Here is a 27532-nt window from a genome sequence, read left to right as displayed (position 1 = left end):
TTCTGAAACTTATGCAACGGTACATTGGCTGAGTAGCCTACATGTTATGCTCTGCTTCCCACTCATTTTGCTCACAAACATTCACCCGTCTGTCTTCTGCTGCTGCTCGTCACTGATCAGCTCCAGTGCCTCAGCTGGACGTGCCTTGCTCAAGGGCATCTGTTGACAGAGAGGAGGGCCATGGATGGTCATGCACGCACTATAAACTGAAACCGTCACACGCGTTAGCATCATTGGTAACAGTTAATCCAGGGCAGCAACAGCTCTGAGGGTGAGAAAAAAAAACTCTTGAGCAAGGCGTTGGCTATAACCCACACCGGCTTGTTGGTGAGCAGCATTTACTGTATGAGGAAAACTACTGCATGTGAATGAGGAAGTTAGGAACAACATTTCTTGGGGAAAAGAAAGGCAGAAAATGGGTTTTGTGTGTTGGCCACAGAGCAGAAATCCGGCATTATTTTGGGTCAGATTAGAGAGAGCCGTCTGACCCTTTAACCCCCGTCACAATGCAACACCTGCTGCAGGCATCGGGGAGATTTTACATAAAGTTTGTCAGGTAGTTGCGGCGCTTCATCACGACGCTGCGTAGGAATCTTTGTGTCTATGTCAAATGACTAATATGGGTACAGTATTTGCATGCATGCACGGCACTCACATGCATCCTCATTTGAATGTGTTTGCGCGTGCCTCGTCGAGGGCTGGTGCTTCCACGCCACCAGCCCCGCTCACCAATGTCACCTTCATGGGTGGCTCCATCGTAGGAGCATCCTTCAGAATGTAACAGATTAGCTTTGCAGGCAGGGATGTTGATGAGGTCATCACTTGCCAAGGTCACACCTACACAAGCCCAGCTATAGGCCCACTGGCGTTAAAGCCCCCCCCCACCTCTTCAGATCCTATAGAGGCTCAACTCTACCTCCTGCCTGCATGCAGATCTGAATAAGGCAGAATAAGCCACATCCAACAGGATAAGCCTTATTGTAATATTCAGGCTGCTTCGGCCTCTTCAGGATTTCTTCCCCCCTGCGGAGACTTGAGAAAGGCCGGACAGCTCCGTGTTACAACACACTGTATCAGTTATAGTATTTCTAAGCTCCTATAGACTTTTTAATCCCTACTGGCACATTTCAGCATGCTGCGAAGCTGCAAGCTCTGTTGCGCAACGATTGATTATCAGATCAGCTCTTTTAGATTCTATCACTTCCGATGTTCATATATTTCAACATGACATCCGAGTAATTAAGTGTTCAAGAAGAGCACTTGCTGAGGTCCTATAGCACTTACAGGTCTCTGGCCCAAAGTTAGTTTCTGCCTGTCTGCTGGTGTCAATGTAAAACACTACGCACCAGGGTTGCAGTCAAGACCAGCTAAACCGAGACCAAGTCATGACCAAGAGACAAGATCAAGACTTTGTGGGGTTGAGTCCAAGTCAAGACCAAGACCAGTGCGGGACCCTACACTGCGTGAGACACATCCGATAAAAAGTGGAACAGGCAAACCATAGGCAGTCCTCTTTACTCACCGCTTTTCTTTCCATATATATGAGTGTATGTAGAAGTGTACTATGAGATAACATATTCAAAAGGTATTGCAGAGGTGAATGGTATGTGTGGGAATGCCCCTTTGTTTTCTATGAGCAATCACAGTGATGATGTTAACAATGAAATCAGACAATTCCCAGGCAATCAGAGGGTTCCCCGCAATTGTGGTCTTGAAATAAAATTCGGAGGCCTCTTTGTCCGAGGCCAAGACACAAGTAAAAAGCCAGTCGATTCAGAGTCCTTCAAAGAGTGGTCTCGAGACCGGTCTCGAGACCAAGACCAATCTCGAGCACTACAACACTGCTATGCACCAAAGTAATGACTTAGTTATTACAGTTCTTATAGATGGCATCTCTGCTGCTCTATCAGAGGAAGAGTCCCTCCACCAACAGTTTCTCTTGATGGTTGTGCAACTGTTCTGCATTAGTGCGGCGAGCGTCCAAACGACAGACTTGTACAACAGCTACATCTGTATGTGTACTAATTTTCCTCCGCTGATTCTCTACGGAAGGCAAACCTCCCTGCTGCACAGTGCCTCATCTCTTTCTGTATTCCTCTCCCCTCATGAGACAATGAAAGCATTGAGGCAAATCTGTTTCCACAGCCTGTGAATAAGAGACAGCCAGCGTTGTTTTGCACACACACACACACACACACACACACACGCATATGCGTGTGTGACAGATAAAGAACGAAATGTGTTTGTCTATGGAACATATTTGTGTTTGCATGTGCGCGAGATGCCTACGTCACGGGTTCGCCATGTGAGTCATTTGCTCTTGTGTCGGGCTTTAAGTAGGGAGTAAGAGCCCTCTACCCTATCGTCTGTCTCCGCTCTCCCTCTACGGGGCCCGAACACACAACCACAGCTCTGCCGCTTCCTCCTCTGCCACCACTTCAACACTGCTCGTCGTCCAACAGGTTGCTCTGTCAATAATGAACGCTCGCAACGCACTGCACGTCCGAGAGTTTTTGAAATCTGAGATGGATTCAAACATGTGACCATCACCTATTATTCCAGGAAAGCAACAAAACATACATGAGCATTTTCTTTATTTCGCTTCTCCTTCATTTTTCTCTGTCACAAATCTCAACTTGTATTTGAATAATTGCTCTGTCCAGAACTGTCTTCTTTGTTGGTCCTGCTGTGATAATTGCAGGTGACCCATGGAGGAGCCAGAGAGCAGCAGTGCAGAGAGAGATAAGTAAACACACAAGAGAAGTCTGCGGTTGATGACAACAGTGTTGTGTAGCACCGTCTGTCTCTTCTGGACTGCTGGAGTAACGGCTGAAGGCTCGGCTGGCTAGCTCTAATTATTCTCTCTTAGCAAGAAAACATGGACAAATATTCTTCATCCAAACTGGACATCAATGCTCATAGTGTGCGAATTCCATACGTACTGTATATCAGTTAATATGGTAATGCATCATTGTTTAGAGCCCTTATTCTGTTGCTGTTCTTTTTAAGCTGGAAGTTCCTTTAGGGCACTTTTACATGGCAAAACCAAAAACAGAAACATTTTACGTTGCAGCTGTTTTTGGACTAATTCCACCATCTAGTGGTAGTGCACGTGCTGTTACATATTGGGGCCTACACACTTGAGATCACAAGAAGTCAATAAAAAAAACATTTTTCTTTACTGACGTCAGTGCATTGGAGAAAATCTGAATTAAAAATGATGATAATGTAGTGCAGAAATACACATTAGATTAACTTTATTGTCACAAAATAAAATATGTTGAATGCACACAAAATGGCAGTTTGGGGTGAAACTATATTGGCACAAAATAAAGAAAAACACATAAGAAAAGTGCTCATTTAGACAGAGACAGAGGTAGAGTTTCAACACAGAGGAAATCAGGATACTGAAGGTTATTCATTTTGTAAAGTTACAAATAAATGTAACACTAAAGAGATTAAAAACAGCTGAGGAATAACAATACTTAATCTAATGGTACCATTATTTGATTTGATAGCTATTTGAGAACATCTGTAGCACCTTGTTCATTGCGAGGTCACTGTTATGCTACCAGTTTTTCCCAAATCATCTGTCCCCCTAGAAGATGTAGAAATATTCTTCCTCTTCCATTCAGAACACGTGTGCAGTACTCCACAGGGCGATACACATGAGATCCATGAGAGCGGGGAGGTACGAGGAGTTTTCATATTGGAATGTTTTTCACTTAACCCTCTCTTGAAAAGCAGCACCACTTAAAAATGTACACTTGAAACTTCAACCGATTTCGTCCTCATCGTCATGTGGCTCCATCCTCATCCTCCTCTTGTTGTTCCGGCAGGCTGCCGGGACAGGGCTCCATGGTAACAGCGACGCCCATGCCGCTGCACCCGACGGGCATGTCGGTGACCCACGTCCATTCATTTCTGTCTGGACAGTAACACTCAACGCTGGTCAGGAAGCCGTGCTGGTTAAAGCCTCCTGGATAAACCACAAACAAAACATGTTCAATAGAGCTGTGGATAAACCGATTAGAGGAATGATCAATTGTTCTGCCTTTAAGCAATCGATTTTTTGATTTTAATTGATTTTAATTTACTAACGAGGTTTGTTATTTCTTTCTGATCTGAGATTTAATTTCCCTCCTGCTCATCCGTTTACTCTTAACATTTGATCCACGCTTTACTCCATTTAATTAAACAACACTTAGCCATTGAGCCACATTGAGCCTACTGACCCAACTTTCTACTAATTAATCAGAATTATCTAATTACTTTACGAGTCTTATTGCGTCTACATGCATGAACTTCTTCTTGGGCTCACCAGCATCAGACGCGTGAAATATACCAGAGACTTCTTTCAACTCATACGAATAAAACTTAAGTTAAGTGCACACACATAACTGTTCATGTACTTAAGTAGTAATTGCACACAAAAACGGGCAATCAATATTAATCAATCCAAGCTTAATCAAAAATAAAATGTATACTAAAATACCCAGGAGCAACACACACAAAATAAATAATTCTAAAAAAGTTAAATAGTTATAGAAAAATTATAAATTATTACAATAAAATAAAGAAATGAAATACAAAATCAGAAAAAGAAATCTATAATAGTTAAAAAATACATCATGAACTCTGCATGAGCCTAACGAAGTGAAACAGGTCGACTTGATTCGTGTAAATATAAGATCATTCCTCATATATTTTTTTTGTGAGTATGCTATCACTTCACTAAACACTTTCTTATAATCTGATTAATCACGTGACTGACCGAGGACAAAGATGCTCTCATGGTGGACTGCGACTCCGTGTGCACTGCGGCAGTGCTGCATGGAGGCCCTGGGCTCCCATTGGTTCCTGGTTATATTGTAACGCTCCACAGAACACAGCTGGCTCCGCCCATCATACCCTCCTATTGCGTACAGGTGAGAGTTCACACACACCAAACCTATAAAGACAGACAGAGAGGGAACTTACAGGAAAAGATTGACATTTTGGCAAAATGGCTTATTCCCTGTTGTTGCTGAGAGTTAGATGAGAAGATCAATACCACACTGTTCATTAAATATGCAGCTGGAACCAGCAGTCGGTTAGCTTAGCATAAAAACTGTAAAACTACAAATGAGCTTAATCATGTTATTGCTGACAGTAAGATTAGAGGATTGACACCACGCGTATGTCTGTCTGTTAAATATGAAGCTTAGCTTAGCATAAAGACTGGAGCTAGGGGTAAATAGCTAGCCTTCCTCATTCTGAAGGTAACATAACCTGCTTACCAGCACATCTAAAGCTCACTAATCAATACATAATATCTCATTTGTTTAATCAGACTGGCTCTCGTAAAGACAGGAGTACACAAACACACACACAAACATACACACACACAAACAAACCCACACACACACACACACACACACACACACACACTCACCCAGTCCACTGCGTATGGTGCTCATGGGTGCCAGCTGCTGCCAGGTGTTAGTGTCAGGCTGGTATTTCTCAGCAGTGTTCCAGCGGTTCTGCCCGTCGTATCCCCCCACCACATACAGAACCCCCCCGCACGCCGTCACTCCAGCACCCAGACGAGCCACCGACATCGGGCAAACAAAGGACCAGCGATTAGACTCTGGATCCCACCTGCAAACCAAACAGCAGTTGAGCAGTGCATGCAGCCAATGTGATAATCTGTTGACAGCTCCTAATGTTGTTACATATTAATCAATTACGATATTCAAACAAGTGTATCAGAGCGGCAGAACGTGATGGCAGTGGCTGTGTGAAGCAACCTTCTCAATCTACACCAGCCAGTCAATTTTAAGTGGATTAGGTTAAGCTGGCAACGATGTTTGGCAACTATTGTTAAGCTTTATTTGAAGCCAAAGAGGTTGCAACACCACTGAGAGCAGATAGACAAGAACGGTTTAAAAGGTCAAATTAAGCTCATCTTATACTGTAAACTACGTGTTTTATTTAACACATTTTTAAAAGGAATAGCTTGAAGAAGATTAATTGTACACGTAGGTGCTAGGCTATCAGAGAAGCATCATAAAGAGAAAGGCAACGCCTGTACACTACTCCATGCCACAATTTTATTGACTACGTTTCAATCCTACTTTGTCAATAAAATGTGCAGGAGGTATTTTTTTATCTTTTTAAAGGGATAGCTTGATTTTTTTCCCCCCAAATAGGCTTGTTCACTTTCTCAATGACGGTTAGAGGAGAGAATACCACACTCATATCGGTTAGCTTAGCTTAGCATAAAGACTGGATGGAGGGGGAAACAGCTAGCTCGGCTCTGTCCAAAAAGGGGGGGGGGGGGGGAGTCAGCCTAACCCCACCTCTATGCTTTTTGAACAGATTAAATAATGAATATAAGATGTTGGTAGGTGCATTCTTCTTTTACCTTTGGACAGTCAGGCAAGCTGTTTTGGCTTCGGTCTTTATGCTAAGCTTAACTAACCACCCCCTAGCTGCATAGCTTTATATTGAACCAACATATATGATAGGGGTATTAATCCTCTTATTTAACTCACAGCAAGAAAGAAAATAACATAACCCCCAAAATGTTGGACTATTCATTTAATACTGGAAAAAGCATAATATGAGTTATAACACCAACAAAGGGCTGAGTCATGATGTGACAGGTTGGACTGCATGTTAATGATTAAATTACTTCTCGGTACTGGGTGTATTCCAGCTGTAAACTGCTGATAGGAGGGTGGCTGATATTACATCACCTGCCCTAAAACATTGGCAAAGTGCCCTTGAGAAAACCACTAAATGCAAGTCACTTCTCGAGTCAATGTGCTGACACTGACCCTGTGCTCTGAACCCTGAAATTACTACATGCAGCGAAGCAAATTTCAATGATAAATGACAATACATAATCTCAATATAGCGCACTAGAACAAGGAGGTATAGCTCCCTGTTGAATCTCTTACATGTTGCCTGGATTCATTTGGGAGGCATCCTCAAGAGCGGAGTCCTTTCTGCCAAACGTTGTTCCTATAAATGCTCTCATCTCCTTTGATGCGTTTCACATCGGATTTTCATTTCAAATTGTTTTATCAGCTTTCATTATATTTAGCAGCCTCTTGTGAAAAGACTTCCAAGTGGCGTCTGATGAGTTCTAATAATTCTCTTGTGACCAGCATCTTTTAGAAATATACACCCATTATTACAAAAGGGGATTGAGGTTATGTATCAAAAAGAATCATCGTAATTTGGCTTGACGTGACTTTTTTGTTATTAATTGATTGAAACTGATTTATCACAGCATTAAAACTCCTCCCTGCTCGGCGGTGGCAGCAAAAAAAGATGTAAAGCTTCCCGAACCAGATCGACATTCCTGCATTGTGTGTCTCGACATGTTTTGAAAGAGCCCGTTTTGTAATTAGGTCAAGAGGAATACCTGCGAACATCATGACTGCTCTTTAGGTTGAATGGCAGCTATTCATTTCATTGCGTCATTATCTGTACTGGCACTGAGGTAAATGCACTTAATCTGAAAATGTGTGCATAGGGGGAGGACATCTGTGCTCATCACATTCATCCTAGTAAATAAGACGTCATTAAAATCAAATTACTTCTCGTAAGTGCCTAGTTAAATAATCAAACACACGTCTCACCTCTCCACCGTGTTGTGATGTGTGGAGCCCTGCGAGCCTCCGACAGCGTAGATGCAGCCGTCCACCACGCCCACCCCGACCCTGTTCCTTGGGATGCTGAGGGAGGCTTGCTGGCTCCACTGGTTGGTCATCGGGTTGTAGCAGCACAGGGCGCTGGACTCTGTGATGTTTTGAAGAGACATGTCCCGGCCTCCAACCTGAAGAGATTAATGTTGAAACTTGTCAAAACAAAACATTGGTCCATTACAGTATTGAATGTCTAATGTACACAGAAATGTGCCAGTACAGTGGCACAAAACTAAACCAGTGTTTGAATTTAGTTTCCCAGTTTTGTATTTCTCATATCATATTATACAACAACATATAATCGTGTCTTCGAATGTCACCCAGAAACTAAAACTCTCTGCGATGTTTTTATAATGACATTTCATTGGTGGTATGACACAAGGGGTGCAACTTACAGTGTAAAGGAGTCCAAACAGCGCGCAGGCCCCCAGACCACTGCATGCAGACCCCATGTCAGCCAGTTTTAGCCACACATTCCTCCTGGGATCAAAAGCCTCCATGGAGTCCAGTGAACGCTGCTTGTATCTGAACAGAGACAATTGTATGTTCACTCTAAATGCGCTCTTGATTTGATATGCATTCATTAAAAGAATGTGTACTAAAATAAGTACACAGCAGAAAAGACCAATGACTTAATATGCTGACATACAGTAGGTATGCATGTATGAATGGTGCGGTTTGAAATTTAGTGGCGCAATTTGGTTCGAGTGAAAACAAAAACTACTCTTTCCCACGTCAGTCAAAAACACATTGCAAACCCCGTTTGTACTTGTGCTTTTATACCAGCCGTACACCAAATTTACTTAAATTAATGATGCTATTTTTTTAAAAAGGTCCAAAAAAACCAAACCTGAATAAGACCATCAAAAAACTCAAAACACCTGAAGCAGCACAATCCAAATGCTCTGTAGTCAAAGTACTGCACTTAAAGAAGTGTATAAATACAATAAATGAACATTCTAATGGTAGTTCTATGTTTACCACCTTGGTTAAAAACCCACCTGTGGTTTATGGCAGTGGAAAATAGGTCAACATGCAGTTTGCCATTACAGTTAGGGCTGGGTAATAATTCAGTATGATAATTTATCGTCTTTCAATGGAATCATATCATGATTAGATCAGTTTTTGAGATATCATGATACACAATTACATTGTCTAAATTGATAATAACAATGTTGGTGTTTCTGGTAGTTTATAAAATTAGCAGAAATCCTATATAGTGATACATATCGTTGTCAAGAAATTAAATTACCTTTATTGTGATAGAGGATTTTGGCCATATGGCCCAGCCCAAACTACAGTATACATGAAGGGCATACAAAAATAAGAGGGTGCTTACATAACCTCCCAACAGCCACTGGGTGGCAGACTGAGACACTTTCTGGAGCCATGTTTTGCATCCAACATGATAAGAAACAACAACACAGCTGCTGCCAAAAGCTTGTTGTGAGCCAACATGGTCTATGGTTGTGAGGAAAGCCTACTCATTAACATGCACGTCATCAAACTGTTGCCTCATAATCAGTTTCTTTTTGTATGATCGATATCAGGAAAAATAGGTCAAAATGGCCTACAGAGTGTCTTACAGTAAGTGTGCGACCAAATAAATGCTGTTGATAAAAACTATTTGAGATAAGTACCCGCCGGCTACATAGATGAGCTGCGTTCCACGGTTAGGAGCAGGAGGCAGCTTCCTCAAAGTCATATCTTGGAAGATTTTAGACAGGAAGTCCTTACAGGAATTGGCCTGGAGATAAAAGAAGGAGTTGTAAGGAGCATTGAAAATAATGTCATGTCTTTCTCAAATAGAAAACAAAAACATAGAGCAAGACTGTGGTTTACCTTGCTGAGGATGGGGCAGGACAGCAGCTGGTTCTTTAGGAACTTAGGAGGCAGGGCGTAGATATGAACCGCATTCAGGAGGGCATGCAGGTAGTGGGCTCTGCCCTCCATATCCCAGCGGACCCAGTCTGTACAGGCCTTATACACCTGATAGGAATGTATTTAGTCATATCAACACGCGTTTGTTGTGTACCTATGTATCTACATTCACTCGTCAGCATTTTGACTAATAGCATTTGTGCTATGTTTGACCTTTTTTAGCATCAGATGACTGTTGTGTGACACACGAGATAAAAATCATTCTCTGACTTCACAAACTAAATTTACATTTTCAAGTTTGAATTAGTTCTTTTAATGCCACTCACCTCAGACTCACAGAGCACCTTGAGACTGTCCTGACTGATGAGCTCCAGCAGCTGGCAGTGGGAGAGGCTGAAGAACTCATCTTCTTTAATCACCTTACACAGAGAGACACAAGAGCATAGTCAGATAAAGGCATCCGACTACTGAATATGCACTTTTCAGTCCGTTTTCAGATTGTATTTTCTTATGCGGTACAGTATTATTCAGTGAATAATGTGAGTTGGTAGGCAGGCATTAGAGATAAGACACAGACACAGAGGGAGCATTCACACACTTACAGAGGTTGCTGCCATTTAAACTAGCATTACCGCCTCGTGGTTGTATGCCTCTGCCAACCAGCCATGTTGCAGGTTACGTCCATATCTGTCCAAAGTGTCATCACTATATCCTATTAGATATTTGTGTTAATGTGTCTTAATTAGCATATAACTTCTTGAGCTATAGCCAAAAATGTTTTGTGAGGACACAGTGACCTTTGACCAGCAAATTCTAATCAGTTGAGCCTCGTGTGGAAATAGATGTTTGTGCCAAATTTGAAGACATTCCCACCAGGCGTCCCTGAGATATTCATGAGAATGGATCGGACGGACGGACGGACTGACAACCCGAAAACATTATGCCTCTGGCCACAAAATAACAGTGTCAGGGAAAGAGAGAACATGTGTGAAATGTTCTGGCAAAAACGTACTGGTGCTGCAACCAGAGCGCCAAATTACCTGAACTTGGTTCTGACTAATGTTTGTTAAATAATGCATATAAACTGTAATGTTCTGGAGCTTCTTTGGTGATTTATGGCCTGCTATGCGCAGTCTATTTAAGCTCAATCAACATCTATAAGATCCAAAGACAGAATTTAAAGTGCTACAGCTTTGCTGCTGACCCCGATGCCTGCCAGGGGCTTTGGTTTCAGCGCTGAGCTGGGAGCACCGAGAGCCACAGTGAACGAGCTGAGGTTGATGGAGAACAGACTGGCAGCAAGCGCAAAGCAAAGTGAAAGCTCAGGAGAACTCAGCTGAGGATCTAAGAGCAGAGCTGAATGTGACCAAGACAGAGTTACTTCACTAGTAAGAGCAGGCAGAGGAGATGGAGAAAAAAAAGAAAAAGATGGCAGGTATAACAATAGGAAATAATATGAAATCAGACGACAACAGAAATGACCACTGATCCCATGGAGGAAACACGTAATACGCAAATGAGCTACGGTCATTTCAAACTTGAATAGACTTGAATTTTATTGGCACGGGGTCATAAAGTTGCAGTCGATTCTCCTTCTCCTGACCAAAGGATTGGCTAAAAATCACTCCAACATCTTTGGTTGTTTCCTTCTTTTTTCCCCCCATGTGAGAACAACATGGCAGGAGAGTATATTTCTCACTGAAAAACACCTGCACTTTGCACAATAAATACACTGCGTTCACAAGTTTGCTTCACATAAAGTAACAATAAAATGAGCTTTTATAAAAACTTGACTTGATTATATTTGAAAGGATAACTTGTGTGTGTTTGAGCTTCCTGCATGTTCACCTCACCTCATTGAAGTGTGTGTTGATATACTCTCGACTCCGCTGGTGCAGCTCCTTGCAGTAGATCTCCTCAGCAAAGCGGGCGATGCCGATGACATTGGCCGGCTCCAGGTGCTTGGTGAGGAAATCGCAGCACGCCTTGGCCACGTCCTCCATCTGATACCTTATAGAGAAGAAAGCAAATGGAGGTGAAATTCACTACTGTCCTGTATATTCTCTAACCGGTAAATATTGAAAGATGAAAAGAGTGACAGATTTAAGAAATCAAGCACGTGTACTTGCTGTTTAAAGACTGTATGTTTACCTCATAGCAGCCAACAGAACGTGCAACACACTGTTTTCTCCCACTGTGATGTGGGAGGTGTAGGCAAAGTCAATAAGTCTTCCCACCACCTGAGGGCAGACATCACGCAGGGTGACCTCCGAGGCGTGACACTCTTTGAAGCTGCTGGTGAACATGGCTCTGAAGTAGGGGCTACAGGACGCCAGCACCACCCTGTGCACCTGAAAACAACCAACATTTATTGGATCATACAGAAACACTTAATCCCACGAATCTGGAGAAGTACCTGAAGTAAACAAGTCGCCATTACTGTGACGGCATCTCCTTTCAATACGTGCACGTTTGAATGCATTTCATGCAAAGGTTCGTCAATTAGCTGCTGCTCTCACTGTCAGCATGTAGCAGCAGATGCTGAGTCACTATGACTTGCCACGGCATCTATAGAGTTACCACAACACAATTTATTGTATTCTTTGACTTTTACTGCATTTAGTCAGGGTCAGGGCTTCATTATTGTACTTTGTGTGTTTATAAATTTGGCATTTTGACAAACTGTGAACAAAAGGGTACAAACTGCATTGAATTTAGAAGGTGCCTCACCTTGTAGTCCACTGTCCTTTCCTTGTATGTGACATGTAGCACCAGGTCACACAACATCTCATGCCGTCTGAATTCCTCCATGACCTCGAGGGCTTTGGGAGCGTGGGTCTCGACTGTGTAGTCAAGATACCCGGACCCATGCATCGAGGGAACCGCGATAGCCGAGAAGTCAGAGTTGCGGGCCAGGCGTTTCGTCCTCGGGCAATGCATTCTGGGAGAGAAGTACTCGGCTTTGTTTGTTTGTTTGAGTAATTACTTGTTTAGTATTAGAGTCTTGTACTTTTCAGTTTTCAGTTCTTATCCCGTTGGGCTCAGACTTTCAGCGGATAAAATTCCTTTGTCTTTGTAAAGGCTCCGGTGAGAAGATGTCCTTAGTTCCTTCATTTTGCCTTAAATTTAACACAAAAAAAGTCTATTCAACAAGGAGACCAAGAAATTAGGGATGTGAAGAGCATAATGGTACTATCCATGACTGGTGATCCTGGTTACAGTCGGCAGGCCCAGCAAGTAGTCCACAGGAAAAGCCAGTTGCCACATGAAATATGTTCAGCTCATACGCTTCTCCGCACAAATCCGGCTGGTAAAAAAACAGGCAGAGTGATGGTGAACCACATAATACTCCCTCATCCACAGATCCAGGCTCCAACATGACTGGCAGCTTTTGAATCCGGATCGGACAGTTCCCAAAGCACAAGTCAGACCATGATCATTGAATCGCTGTTGGTCCAGATTATACAGGTTTCAGGGCTTTGAAAGTGATCCATTTTGACATTTCAGAGAGTCCTCTTCAATTTTTTTTTTGTCCAATGGGGGGAAAAAAAAGAGGAAGTGGTTGGCAAATGTGTGTAACTGCACAATCGGATGTATCCTGGCAGGGATTTCTTCAACCCCCGTCTGTCGTGATGCTTATCCTGCAAAAAAAAGAACAAAAACAGATTCAGTGAAGAGAGATAAGAGACTTTCAGTGGTTTTAGAAAAAGCTAATGGAACTAAAATCTCATGCGAAGATGACGTTTTTCCCTCGTGAATGAATGTTTGGGTGTGTGACCGTCTCACACACTCAAGGTTTCACTTCCTTGCAACTGAAACAGAAAAGCCGATTCTGTTGAACTGCTTTAAGCCACAACTTTTTGCCCAAGGAAATGGTTGCTGTGTTTTTAAGTTTGCTTTATTCAGGAAAATACTTTTTTCAACAACTTTACAAATATTCTCATCTACAATGATCGACCAGAAACCTTTTATCAATAGAAGATCACAGTAGAGCTGCGACAATTAGTCATTTGATTGAAAGAAAATATGCAACTATTATATAAATCGAATAACCAATTGACTTATAAGATGACTTATGACATTTGATGGTACCAAGCTCTCAAATCAGAGAATTTCCTGCTGGTCTTAAGTTATTGTAAATTGAATAATTTGTGGATTTTGGATTATTAGTCAGTCAAAACCAGATATTTGATGATGTCACCTTTTGCTCTAGGACAATGTAATGGCCAATTTTCATCACCTTGGAGACCAAACGAGACACCAGTTTCATCGATATTGAAAGTAATGGCCACTCCCCCAAAATTATTACTATGAATGTAAATATATCATAATGAAAAATAACAACGAGTATGGCTATTTTTAGCACTCACAGCTGTCACGCTAGCAATGAGTGCACGGGCAGAGTACGCACAGGCAGGTGAAGCCTTATCCGGGCCAAATAAAACGACGGGCCTATTAAAAGGCCTGCGGCAGCCACAGGTACAGTGTTTTCATTCATGTTTGTCAGAGCCTTTGACTTATTGATTGTTGTTGGGATGTAAAGATAATTTCAACAAATATTACAAAAATCTTCTGAAATAAATTACCCAGCCTAGCTTTAAAATTGCAAAATAGAGCACTGTAATGTAGTCAGTTAAAACCCTCTTTTCCAGTGTCGCTTCTCCAAAGAGCTCAGCCAAACAGAAGTCACAGTCATAGTGTGTGAGTCACAGAGAGGAGTGAGTAAGACTCTGCAGACTGGAGCCGGCTGACAACCATATCCAGAACATAAATTCACGCTATTTAAAACAACACAAGGTATGAATGAATTCCTACCAGACACCAGAAGCTGTTGCTGACCAACCACTCCACTGTTTCCCTGAACCACATTCACTTCTATGTTCCTACTTAACTTCTCAAGAAACAAAGTAAGGAGATATAACCACTCCCCTGTGTCGGAGCAGGCTGGTGTCATCTGACTGGAACCTGTTTGACTGTCTGTCTTAATTTAGTGTCAAGAAATGAACACACTAATAACAATTAGCTGATGCAACAGGAGAGCACACAAACACTCAAACACCTCTTATCTTAGCAACTCTGATAAAATCTCAGTTAAAGCCCATTTGCAACACAAGACAAAAAAACAAAAAACAGTAGTGCTCTCCTGAATTGTTTTTGTAAATTTATATCAGGAGAAATGCAAACAGCAGCATCAAAAACAATTCTCTGGGCAGATGACATCTTAACATTAAACAATCAGGCTTCAGGGAAACATTGTCCGTCAACTCTGACTGTGTTTTGAGCACCAAGCGTCACCGACGTACACACACAGTGAGCCTCCTCTCGTCCCCACGTAGTCCTGTGCTCCGTCCTCACCTTTAAAACTGTGGAATAGTTTTGTGTACCACAACTTTACGGAAATCCTGAGGGCTTGTTTAAGCATTACTCAAGTATATCATTTCTACTCTTATTATAAAGTGTTACAGATTTGAATATCGATTCTTGAGTCATTTTACATTTTGGGAAATGCTTATTAATTTATTGTCGAGGGTTCGATGTGAAATTGATGCCACTCGTGTCTGTCCATTAAAGTCACAGTCAGGAATGGTTAGCTTAGCTTAGCACAAAGACTAGCAGCAGGGGACAACAGCTACCCTGATCCAACCAGGGTCAAAACTACTCTCGACCCTCCGAGATCCACAGCAATACTCACAACAACTGACAGCTATTTCTCTGCACCACCAGCATTTATCACATGCTTGTGTTTTACTGAGCCAAGCGCCAGGAGGTTAGTGCACGATCAAAATCTGCTCCCTCACCTCTCACCCCTACAGTCAGTCGGCCTGTTTGCTGGTCACATGACCAAAAGCTTGAGATGGAAAGGGAAGGAGAGTGAAGCAGAGGCAGAGAGATTTTCGGGGCAACATACAGTGAGCAAGGGAGAGAAAAATCGCTTATCGAAAAAAAGATTACTTAGATTTCACTGATGGAAGATTTAAAAAGAAAGAGAAGGGAAGCGAGAGTTATTAATACAGTGCAGCTCGGTTTTCCATAAAGGGCCATTGTGCTTAGAAATATTAGCCTGTCCTACTCTCCTGATCAGGCTTTAAGGGGGTTAACAGTGCATTACTGTGTAAACACGGTGTGCAGAGCTTGGCTACTATATAAAGCATTGCTCAAGCCTGCAGGAACACAAGTTCTGACCAGTTTATTGATCTCAACTATCAACGTTTGTTTGAAATATATCTCGACTGTTGGCACTGCAGGAGGTGCTACTGTTTGGCTTTTGTCAAATGTATTTCTTAGGATACTTCAGCTTCATTGATGAAATTGGGTTTGATTTCAGGAAGGAGAGCTGTGGCATTCACCAGATGAAATTTCTACTTTTGAGACACTAAAAATGACAGAGAATAACAGAAGAACGGAGGAACGAAACCACTCAAACGTGTCAATTTTGGCACCAAGACTGTGGGTTTATTATAAATCACAAGCCTGGCTTAGTGCAGAAGTTATAAGAAGAAGCAAGAGAAGCAGAGAGACACAGAGTTAACTATTTACAGACTGTTTCTGTTGGCAGATGGTAGACAGCACTCTGACAACACGTCAGACTGCAGTCAGGTTTGACCTGGACGTGCAACACACAGGGCTTTGTGAAGACTCTGCTGGGGTGTCATGACTTGTTGCAGTGTTTCGTAACAGCAGTGACACGAGCTCTTCTGCCTTGTCATCCTCCAGCATGCCCTGATGGCAGGGGTCAAAGGTTTCTGATGACTGAAGACATTCGCTGGTCAGAAACTTCATCCAAGCGCTGCACACTAAACATTGTGACCTAAAATAACACTTGAGAACAAAGAATAAAAAGTGGCCAAATGCTGCGTCCTGACCGCAAACTCACCATATCAGAAGCACTAAATATACAGTCCCTAAACAAAGAAAAGTCCTTCCTTATCCTCGGTAAAAACGTGTGCGCACGGAAACATTTGGGAACAGGCTGAACAGATATGGTGTGTAAATATAAAGTGCTAATATTCTTGTTGCATTCTATGGTGCCACAAATTATTATTTTCATTGATTAATCAATGAATTGTTCGGTCTATACAATGTTCTTAAAAAAAATCCTGTAACCCAAGTTGACATATTTACATTACCTGTTTGATCAGAGCAACAATCTAAAACTCAAAGATATTACGTTTACTTAAAAGAAGCAAAAGAAATTACTTGAGCAACTGGTCAATTAGCAAAACTGTTAATCAACTGTTTAATTGATTAATAAACTAATTGTTTCAGCTTCAGTTTATTTGTAAGGTATTTGATCCTCATTGATGATGAATGATGTTTTATATCTTACAGCAGGGAGGATCTGTATTGTATCAATAGTTGATTGATTAACTGCTTTTCATTGTTTTAACAGTAAATCTCTTTGGGATTGTTGGTCAGACAATTGTTTTATGTTTAAAGACTAAACAATCAACTCATCAAAGAAATGATCGGAGGAGGAGCCAATATTGAAAATAATAGTTAGTTTCATCCGTAATTGCATCCAGGGCTGCAATTGTTATTTTTTGCTTTATTATAGATGAACTTGTGATTATTTTTCTCAATAAGTTGATAAAGTTAAAATGGCAGAAACTGGTGAAAACAGTTTCTGCCAAAGCGATCTTCAAGTTGCTTGTTTTATTTTTAAAGCTAAAAAAAAAAAAATCCCAAGATTGAACTGACAATGATATGAAGAATGAAACAAATAACTGCAAGCTGGAACCAGAGAATGGATTTAATATACAATGTATGCAGATTTCTGTGATTGAATAACTGACAACACGCTGGATGAATCAGCTCTCTAAAGCCATATTTATGTTCACGAGGATGTTGGAGAACATTTGACTCTCGTTAAATGAATGACAGACCTTGAAAAAAAAACACAATAATGAGCAAGTTTCAATTCCGCTTTACGAGTCTGCGCACTACTGAGCAAACAAAGTGAACGGTCGACGACCAAAGTAAAAACTACCGGATATCTTGCGTATCCAGCACAGAAACACTGTTTGCTTCGTAATAACAGATCACGTAACAAATGTCACGAGCGATCCTGTTACACACACGCGCGCCCGACAACAACAACAGTGTTTGAATATTACAGTGATTTTTTTTTTTTTTTTTTACAAAGGGCGCGTCCACTCAGTACATGAAACCGACACTGTGGACTTAAAAACTGCAGTAGATTCACTCACCTAAAGCGGTACTTTCACGGCAGCTGTTAAAACTCCATAATGACATGAGAATCACACCGGGCAGTTTCCGCATCGCTGGTCCGACCGCAGGAGGTCCTCTCTCCCCTTGTCGCTGGTTGAAGCTTGCCGGTCCTGCGAGGGAAGCAGCAGATCGGCCAGTCTTCACAGTTAAAGGATAAATGCGATAAAGAGCTGTGGTGTCTCTGCTGCCTGCTGCTGCCCCGCTCTGCGTCGCCGTCGGCAGACTTCCAAAAGCTGCGGTGGTGGTGGTGATGGTGGTGGTGGTGGTGGTGGGGAGGAGGAATTAATGCCTCAACATGACTCTGCAACTCTGGAGTATTTAGGCGACACTGCAAAGACACTGTGCACGGGCAGTACGCATCTACAGAAACTTATACGGCAACAAGTTACGAGCGGCATTCCCCAAACTGAAACTGAGCGTCGGCCAAGGATTGATTCGGGAATGATTATATAACTATTACACTGCTAAAAACCTCCCTGCAGCGGCTTTATATCAAGAAACGCGCGCGCGCGCGCACACACACACACACACACACACACACACACACACACACACACACACACACACAGGACCACAAAGGAAACACACAGCATTTCTTAAGAAGTTTGATTGATGAATCATTGAGAAACATAACAGTGACTGGTTCTGCCCATTGCATTCCTGCCCTGAGGGATAATCTTGGCTGGCAGTATGTTCTTCTTTTAACAAATAGGTAATCCTATAATAACATATAGTGGATTTATATAAAGGGCACTTCACCAACTGCTAAAACAATAACCCTATTTGAAAGTTGTGAGATTAGACCCATATAGGACAATTATACAACAAACTACACTATTGAATGTGATAGTCACGGTTACATAATATCATAATGTAACACGAGACAATACAGAAAAGTATTAGTCACAAAAGATAAATAAAACCGAGACAATCTGGGCACGTTAATGTATACAGATGAAATAAGATCTACCAAAAAACAGAAACAAATACATGTTCACAACAAAAAGTGTGTTTTTTACTATGAGACCAAACTTTCTTTGTTTGTGATCAGAGATTCAACCATTCAGCAAAATCAATGCAAGTCCAAATTCTTGTTTTTACCCGAAAGAACGAGACACCTGTCTCCTAACAAACAATGCTGGGGTAGATTGTGACACTGGTTTATGCAACTACTCCAATACATTTGATTACTTGTTTCCAAAAAGGAGAAAGAAAACAACAATGTAACATCAAATGAAGAAAAGCATCTGGTTCATTTGGACACTTCCAGCAGTGATTATGCTCCATTTTGTTTTAAGTTTAAATAATAATAGAAATCATTTTGTTTCGTGAAATTGGCCCCCTTGTTTTCCTGTTTGCCTTCTATTTTCACATTGGTTTAAAACTTTAGCGTGAAAGTGTTGACTTTGGAAATATACATTTGGAAGATGTTGACGACAATGAGTTGCTGTTGAAAGCAGATAGATACTTCGTCAGTGGAACTTTAGTTATTACAGTTTTGTTGAACTATTTCCGAGGTCAAGAATAACTTTTCATACTCATAATTGAAAGTCATGTATCTCGATATTTGGAGATTTTGAATTTGTCTGATAAGTTGAATGGTTATGTGTCCTTTGATGGATCTCAACAAATCTCCTACTAAGATAAAGGAAACGATTTAAAAGACCAATTAGATTATCTGAAAGAAAATGCATTGTACAAAGCTGAAAACATTTCTTAACGCATGAAATGTTGGTGTTTCGGATACAAGTGATGTTCACAGGATTGGACATCAAGATTAATTGTTCATCTCCATGTTCCAAAATCCAAAATCCCCTAAACGTTGACTGGTCTGATTAAGTGAATGGGTTTGTTTAAACAGCCTGACAGTCATTGTACAGACAGAACTCCCTTAAGAAAAACATCAATTCTAAAAGATTAATTCTAAAGAAAAAAAGCTTAAGGGCTTATTTCCATTCTGCTCCTCCGTTTGATCTTTTTGTCCCTGAGATACATAACCCCCTCCCTCCTCACCTCAGGAGTGCTTTGATATCCTGTCCATGGACGTCTCAAACAACAGGAAGAGGGGACAGGCCACACCCATGGCAGATTGGCACGCGGAACATGCTTTCCCCCAGTTTATCAAAACCCATGCAGACTTGTTCAGCAGCTTACCATCATCATTTATTGACCTGGGATAGAGAAAGATAAGCTAATTATATTTGACCTACATCCTGTTCATACCCACAGACACATGAAGCCATATTCACAAGTGATAATGAGGGAGATTAAAGTGCACAGATAGTGATAGACTCTGGGATAGTGTTTGAGTTCATGTCAGGGGAACCCCAGGTTATCCTTCTCTAAGCTAAACTTATTTAATAGGTCCGTGAGTTCAGATCGTATATATGTGAATGACTTTCTCACATATAAAGTGAGCTTAATTAATTCACTACATGATTGCTTTTAAACTTTATTCAAATCCTCATCTGAACATTCTCTAATTAGAGCATTTCTCTTCAGCCCTCTGGCAGTTACAGTACAGATGGGCGTGTTTTCTGCTCAGCGGTATTTCACCGATACTGTCGTGTAGGTGACTTTCGAGTTCTTAAGGCAACACAATTATCCACACAGCTCACACCACACACCACCAACACCAAGAACATGGAAACAAAAGTTCCAAAAATGGTTACCGATTTGATGCGAGGACAGGTTGTACCATTATGATAGAGAGGATGGCTGCACACGGTGTTCTGCATAATGGGTTAAAGATTAATTTTATTTCTCATTAAAAACACAACAGCCATGATGTTGTGAAAGATGTAGTTTATCCTATGGAGATGACGACCTGTGTGAAACCATGAATTAAGCTGCTATCTCACTGTGTAATCAATGCACATAAGACTCTCTTTCATTTCAATGCAATTTACTATTTCTGCCTCAATTCCGTCATATATATTTGTCTCCAATTCTGACTTTTATATCTTTTGGAGTCAGATGTCTAGATTAGTTTGTAAGTTATTTTATCATATGTAACTACTTAACTAACACAAACCTAAGCTTATTCCCTGTGCAATAAACAGATAAATGTCTCAAATTATGGACAACAGACACCAGAATCATTTACAGTGAGGTGCTTTTGTTGCCAATAAACATATCCCGGAAGGTGATTCATATCTGATGATTCATTCTGACACGGAATATGCCTTGTCAGGTGTGGTAAGCACATGCATAGGAGTGTGCATGCACCTGTGTGCACATCTGAAAATGTTTCTATTTTCTGTGCCATTGTGACTCTTTGAATGCACAGTGACTCCAGTGAAGGCTGTTTTCTCTGAACATCAACTCTGATTGCTGTTTAGTTAGTCAATATTGAATATAAAAGAGAACTTAGAGACTACATGTCAGGGGCTTTATGTTGATAGTGTACTAGTTTACTGTTGGATTCTTTTATTCTAACGTTTTATGCTGTTCGGTTGTTTACAATATTTCATAAAATCTTAATTTGTATAGTGGAGTAGTGAACTGTAATGGAGAAGAAGTATAACGTGGCATGAACTAGAATTATTATTAATAATAATAAATACAGTGATGGAAAATATATATTCAGATCCTGTAGCACAAACTGAAAATCAAATAAAAGTAAAGTGTATATACTTCCAAATTGTACTTAAGTACAGTACTTGAGTAAATGTACTTGGTTACATTCTGCCACTGGAAACTGACTGCAACATTTATCACGTGACAAAACAGGAAGACTTATTCTCTACATCTACTGTGAAGAAAAGTGTAGCTCTGTTTTAGAAGCAGAAATGCTGGAATTAAAAGTGATGATTTTTATTTTTTACTTTGATACAGCATGTGTCTCAACAATATAATGAAATGTTTCCATTCTGCTAGATTTACGTCGTTTTTTTTGCAAATAACCACCTGTGTGTTTTTCTCTTGCAGAGGCATTGTGCTCAAGTTAATTTACTGCGACGAGGAAGTAATAAAACAAAGTACAACAGCACGGTGACACAGCAAAAAAGCTGTCCACATTTCTGTTCTGTCAGAGTGATCACTCTTCCTGTCTTTCCTCCTTGCGCGGACCTCGGTGCATTCCTCTTTCCTCAGCTCCACCAAACCTCAGCTTTATTTCTTTATTTCCCTATTTCTCTCTTTACTCAGCACAAGCGTAGTAAGGAGAAAGAAACAGCTTAGAGATTCTTGGCGTCGGATTTTTACTACACTACATAAAACAACTCATGCATGTCTAACTCCAAAATAAAGACCATGTTTGTTTGAGCACACACGTTAAATTAAGGGGTGAAAGATGTGAAAATGCTGCTGGGTTGCCATCAAGGCTGGTTGTGTTTGGTAGAAGAACCGCAGGATTTTATTGACCTTCGTGTTAGTGTGATAATGAGAGGGGGGGGGGGGGGGGGGGAAGTTGACATAATGAACTGTGGATGTGCTGACCTCTGCTGTTTGAACACAGTAACACAAGCAAATCTGGAAAACACTGTAGTTAAAGGGGCACTCCGCCGATTTTACACATGAGGTTAAGTTCACTCATGACGAGGAGCACAACAGTGTATAATGTCTTCTGTGGGTCTGGAAGGAAATATCTCAGCTTGGACTTTGACATTTTGTTCCCGGAACAGACGAGCAGAAAAGCTCAGATCTGAAGAAATGGTAGCAAATTGTAGCAAATTAACACATTTTCCTTTTAAATGGTGCAAAAATAAAAAATATAGCATATCGGACTTGATTACTTCACTTAAAAGGACAGTTCAACCCAAAATCTAAAATATATATATTTTTCTCTTACCTTGCTGTGAGCCGTTTCATGTAGGAACTATCATTCATCACAACAAGGTTTGTGGATTATCTTAAGTAACCGGGTCATGGTTTCTGGAGAGAGTTTTGGTTGAGTTTTTAAAATGTATTTTTTGGGTCTTTGAGAACCACAAACCGAGTGCAGGCTCATTATTTTCAAGAGAAGGCAGACATCTCTACGACTCATATCTCTAAAACTAGGCAACTCACACCAAAACAATCTAGATTGATCAATAGCACTACAGGTAATAAGTAAAAATATGAATGTTGGATTTGGGGGTGGACTATCCCTTTTATATAAGTAAACTTAAGGACATATATATATATATATATATATATATATTCTCCACAAAACCCATCAACAAAGGGTTGATCATTGAGCTCTTTTTAACATATAATGCACAAAGTAAATATATAGAGAGTTTTTCTACATAAAAACATTTTATATATTGACTACATAATTCAAAATGGTACATGTTACAATATAAAAAAGCTGCAGAAAAACAATATTATACAGTAAAAATACGTTTAAAAAAATGTCATTAGCTATAGTAGCTGCATCCGTCCATTAGGTTTCTACTTTATGCAGCAATCTCATGCAATTCATCAACATTATTTTTGCCTATATGTCAAATTCAGGTGGCCATGCCTGTAGTTTAATATCATCCACGGAAGTAAAAAAAAATTGAAGGGTATAGTGTTGAAGCCCACATGGACCCCATGCCAACTCTAATACGCCGTCACTGCCTGTAGAGTCACTATTCAACCACCAGAACAGGAGGATTCCTCACACGAGACCGTAATCCTCTCTCTCTCAGTTTTATAGAGGTTTATGCCTTGCTGCCTGATGCCCATCACCAACAACACATTGGGTCCAGATGGGAGGAGGCAGAAAAAGAGAGAGAGAGAGAGTGGGAGAGACAGAGACAGAGAGATAGAGAGGGAGCACGGTTGATGTACATCTGTCATGCATTATTGCAGCGAATGCCAGCGCTGCTATCCTGGCTTTAGAAACTATGTGAGGAGGGGGTTGATGGGGACCTCCTTAACTCACAATCTGATTCCTCCACCTCTCCTCCGTCGCCGCTCCTTTTTAGTGACTCTATAAACACACAGACACACTCTCTCTCTCTTCCACACACACACAAAAACATTGTCTCTTTCTCGAACATCGGGTGCTTTCTCTCTGTCTTCCTCACACACACACACACACACACACACACACACACACACACACACACACACATACCACACAGTATCCCCGAGGAATTCCTCAGGAAGGAGTCAGCCTTCATTCCTCTGGACACAACTTTTCCTTAACAAGGTACTGATGGTCTTGACCTCCTCTTCAAACAAACCCTTCCCTCCAATCAGGGAGGATTGCGAAGCTGGGGCTCAGTCGAGGCCTGTGGGTATTACAGAGGAAACGTCCTGATTCTCCTTGATTACTCCCTCTCTCTCTCTCTCTCTCTCTCTCTCTCTCTCTCTCTCTCTATGTCTCCCTCCTCTTTCTGCCCCCGCTCTCTCTCAGAAATATCTCTGTCTCAGTGGCTTCTGGCTCTCCTGATATCTCTAACCCAATCTCAAACTTTTCTTTCCTGTCTTTGTCTGTCTACTGCATTTTTGTTCTCGTCTCGTCTACATCCATCCCTCTGATTATTCCCTGGTTTGCTATTGAGAGTTTTCCAGTCTACGGCTGTTTGTTAGCAGAACACCAACAAGTCCTTTCAATCAAGACTTTAAGGAGACGGTTTTGATATTGTATTGTACCGTACCTGTGTTCATTTTTTCACAAATTGATACGTGTGACAGGCAAAGTCACTCATATATGTTATTAAATAACTATTTAAAACCTCATATGACTATTAAGATACATTAGAAAGATAACTTAAGTTTCACCACACTTTGTTTTAGAAGTATTTGTTTAAAATGTTTCTCTGTAATTTCCTTTTCTCGCTTAAATCTTTGCCATCAGCGGAAACACAAGAGAATGCTAAAAGAAGTGTTAAAAAAATGAATATTTTCCTAGCAGATATTTCCCACAACAATCTCATTCTTTCTCGTTATTAACCAAAAAACTATAATGTTTACAAATATGTTTTTCCTTTTAGAAGCCCACGCAAATATAATATAATATTAGCAAAAAATCGTAACAATGTAAAGATTGTAAAGATTATAAAGACATCTAGAATAATCCAAAACATATCACTCATATCAATTGTTACAGTCCATTCTGTGGAGCTGCTGCTTTTCTCTTCTCTGGGGTCTTCTTTTTTTCTCAGAGAAAAATAAATATTGAAAATCAAGACTTTAGAAATTTAGAAATATTCTCAAAATTCACACCCAAAGGGCCAAAACATGAAGCCAATGAGCCATCATTTTAAAAGCAGCATACTGGATCAGATGTATGCTTTCCTAATTTAGATTTATGCTGTAAAACATTTACAGACATGATAGCAGCTCTGTGTGGCTGTATACTGTGGTACATGCTGATTTTTAGCTGGTATAATGTTTGCCATGTTCACCATCTTAGTTTAGCATGTTAGCATGCTAACATTTTCTAAAGAGCACTAAAAGTAAAGCACAGCTGAGGTTGATGAGACGTTTGTGGCCAAAAGATTAATCAAATTGAATTGTGACTTGATGGTGCAGCTTGATGAAAAGTAATGGGATCTAAGTTATTACAATTCATTCTGAGGGGAACATGAATGCATGCACCAAATGTGGAATGCTTCAGTTCCTTAAACTTACATTCTCTCTAATGGCCAGCAGGGGGCGACTCCTCTGGTTGCAAAAAGAAGTCTGATTGTATGGAAATCTATGAGTAAATTACCTTACTTCTCACTTGATTTATTACCACAGCAAACATTGTGAACATGAGTTTATGGTCCCAATCGCTCGTTTCAAGTCTTCATCAATACAGCATGATGTTCATTGTGTAAATTATGCTCCCATTTAGAGTAAAATAGACCATAAAGAAGGGTATGTTTTAGGCGTAGCTACCTTGTGATTGAGAGGTTGCTACCGCGACGTTGTCTGGTCTGTTCATTGTCCGTGTTTTCGTCTTAGAACTTTACCCTCCTCCACTGTTTCACAAAATGTTTTCAGTTCATGAAAGTTAATTGTAACATGTTGGTCGCCAAAAAATGTTTTGTTCCGAGTTTTTATTAGCTCCACCCTCTCGTGTCACTTCTGGTTGCGAAAGGTCAAGATGGCGACGGCCAAAATGCCAAACTCTAAGCCTCAAAACGGCAGTCCACAAACCGCTGGGTGACGGCCACTTCTGTCTCTGATTTAAAGCCACAAACTTCATGTCAAGAGATCCCCAAAGACATTAGGAATTGCATTTGCTGCTCAAAAGTGCATTGCCATCCATCCAACAGTTGATGAGATATTTCAGTGTGGACCAAAATGGCGGATACACTTATTGAATGGCATTGCCCTCCATATGGAGCCGCGCTGCTAGCATGGCAAAAAGCTACATTTAAGACGGAGCCTCATCGGCTCCCCATATTGTCAAACATGTGCCATTGGTTTACACTGAGCCTGTGTTCCCGTGTTGTGGTTCCAGCCAAAGAGATACAAGCCTATTGTCCTCACATGACTGGCATCATTACAGAGCAGCCTTCCTCATCTAACTTCTCGCTTTAAGAGCTCTCTTGATCTTTCTGACTTTCCCCGTCTCACTCTTTGTCACCATCTTTACTGGGTTTCACTGCCTCTCAACACTTCGTCTTCTGCTCTCTGTCTGTGGTGTTTCGGATTAAGGACTGTCTGGTTGGAAGATGTGGTATTTAAATGGCACTGTGTGTGTGTGTTTGACTGTGTGGCACGCATATGTACAAGTCTATTTGTTTGTCTTTGCATGTCTGAGAGACCACGTGTAAGGTAATGTGAAATATGTGCGTGTGGGCATAAAAGTGGAGGACAACGGCAGCATAAAACACACAAGCTGAGACAGTGACACAACACTTTCACAGATGGGGCGAAGACGTTGACAGATGTCCATGCATCATAAATCAACTATTCTAACTATGTCACTGTGAATACCGGGTGACCGGGAAGTGACACAGCAGCCACAACACCGTGGCTGACACAGCAGCCACAACACCGTCAGGAAATTCTTTTCACATTTCCTGGACGGTAACTGCAGGGCACGAGCGGGAACTGCCCTTCGAACAAGAGTCCCCTCTGATTGAGGAGAAAGGGGGACATTGTAGGCCGGGACCCAAAGGTCATCATGGCTGTTAGGCTCACGCTCTGCCTGTCCTCCTGCTGACTCACCGCTGGACCAACCAGAGGCCGGACGACCGGGACTAATCTATGTGTGTCTCGGGCCACCATTAGTCAAATATTAGTCACAGCGCCAATTTAGGTGATGGACATGAAGAGAGTTTCTGTTCTCCAGACTCACTTTGAGGCCCAAATGTGGATTTGTTGAACCAAATGTGACCTGATGTGATAGTATTTCCTCTCCCTGCTCTCTGCTTGTCTCCAGAATCTGTGCCAGAATCTGATGCTGAATGGCTGAAAGGCTGAAGCCCGGGCGCAACTCTTCACTCGTTTTCATTTTGACTTGTCATAGTAGGGAAAACACATGTATGAATAATAAAATAAATGATGGCAGGATTCCATTTAGTTGCTTCAGTTTCAGTGTCCTGGTTGTGCCGGTTCTTCTTCTTTTGTGGAAAAAGAGCTTCTGTGGAAAAAAAACCTGTTGCTCTTCTTACCTTCTTTTTCTGTTGAATACTATTTACTGGATGCTCAATGCTGATTGGCTGACAAATTATCTGATCTTTCATATTTCTGAAGAAAAGTTGATCGTTTCACATGTATTCATATCACTCCTCAGACGGGAAGTCCAATTTTTCAATCAACCTAGAGGCTAGAGGAGAAAAATAGTTATTTACTCCATAGATTTTTTT

At 41.1% G+C, this 27532-nt stretch overlaps 1 protein-coding gene and 1 long non-coding RNA gene across 3 annotated transcripts; one reads left to right on the top strand and one right to left on the bottom strand.

Moving 5' to 3' along the window:
* Positions 1-342: 342 nt before the first annotated feature.
* On the top strand, positions 343-21798 carry LOC142968585 (uncharacterized). Of its 2 annotated transcripts, none has more exons than XR_012959044.1 (2): positions 343-11613; positions 11737-21798. It is a non-coding gene; the product is annotated as an uncharacterized LOC142968585 (long non-coding RNA). The 2 variants fall into 2 exon arrangements; XR_012959043.1 differs by having other exon boundaries at positions 343-11649.
* Positions 3241-18292, bottom strand: keap1a (kelch-like ECH-associated protein 1a). Its single transcript, XM_076108516.1, has 12 exons — positions 17786-18292; positions 12309-13219; positions 11730-11929; positions 11432-11588; positions 9905-9997; positions 9540-9686; positions 9338-9444; positions 8093-8222; positions 7632-7828; positions 5435-5640; positions 4775-4951; positions 3241-3979 (listed from the first exon to the last, which is right to left on the bottom strand). The coding sequence occupies exons 2-12, from the start codon at positions 12516-12518 to the stop codon at positions 3798-3800; spliced, it is 1806 nt and encodes a 601-aa protein (XP_075964631.1). The 5' UTR covers positions 12519-13219; positions 17786-18292; the 3' UTR covers positions 3241-3797.
* Positions 21799-27532: the final 5734 nt, after the last annotated feature.

The sequence above is a fragment of the Anarhichas minor genome, unplaced genomic scaffold (assembly GCF_050575085.1).
Source record: "Anarhichas minor isolate MPS153535 unplaced genomic scaffold, ASM5057508v1 ptg000040l, whole genome shotgun sequence".
Taxonomy (NCBI): domain Eukaryota; kingdom Metazoa; phylum Chordata; class Actinopteri; order Perciformes; family Anarhichadidae; genus Anarhichas; species Anarhichas minor.
This window is presented reverse-complemented; position numbering and strand designations above follow the sequence as displayed.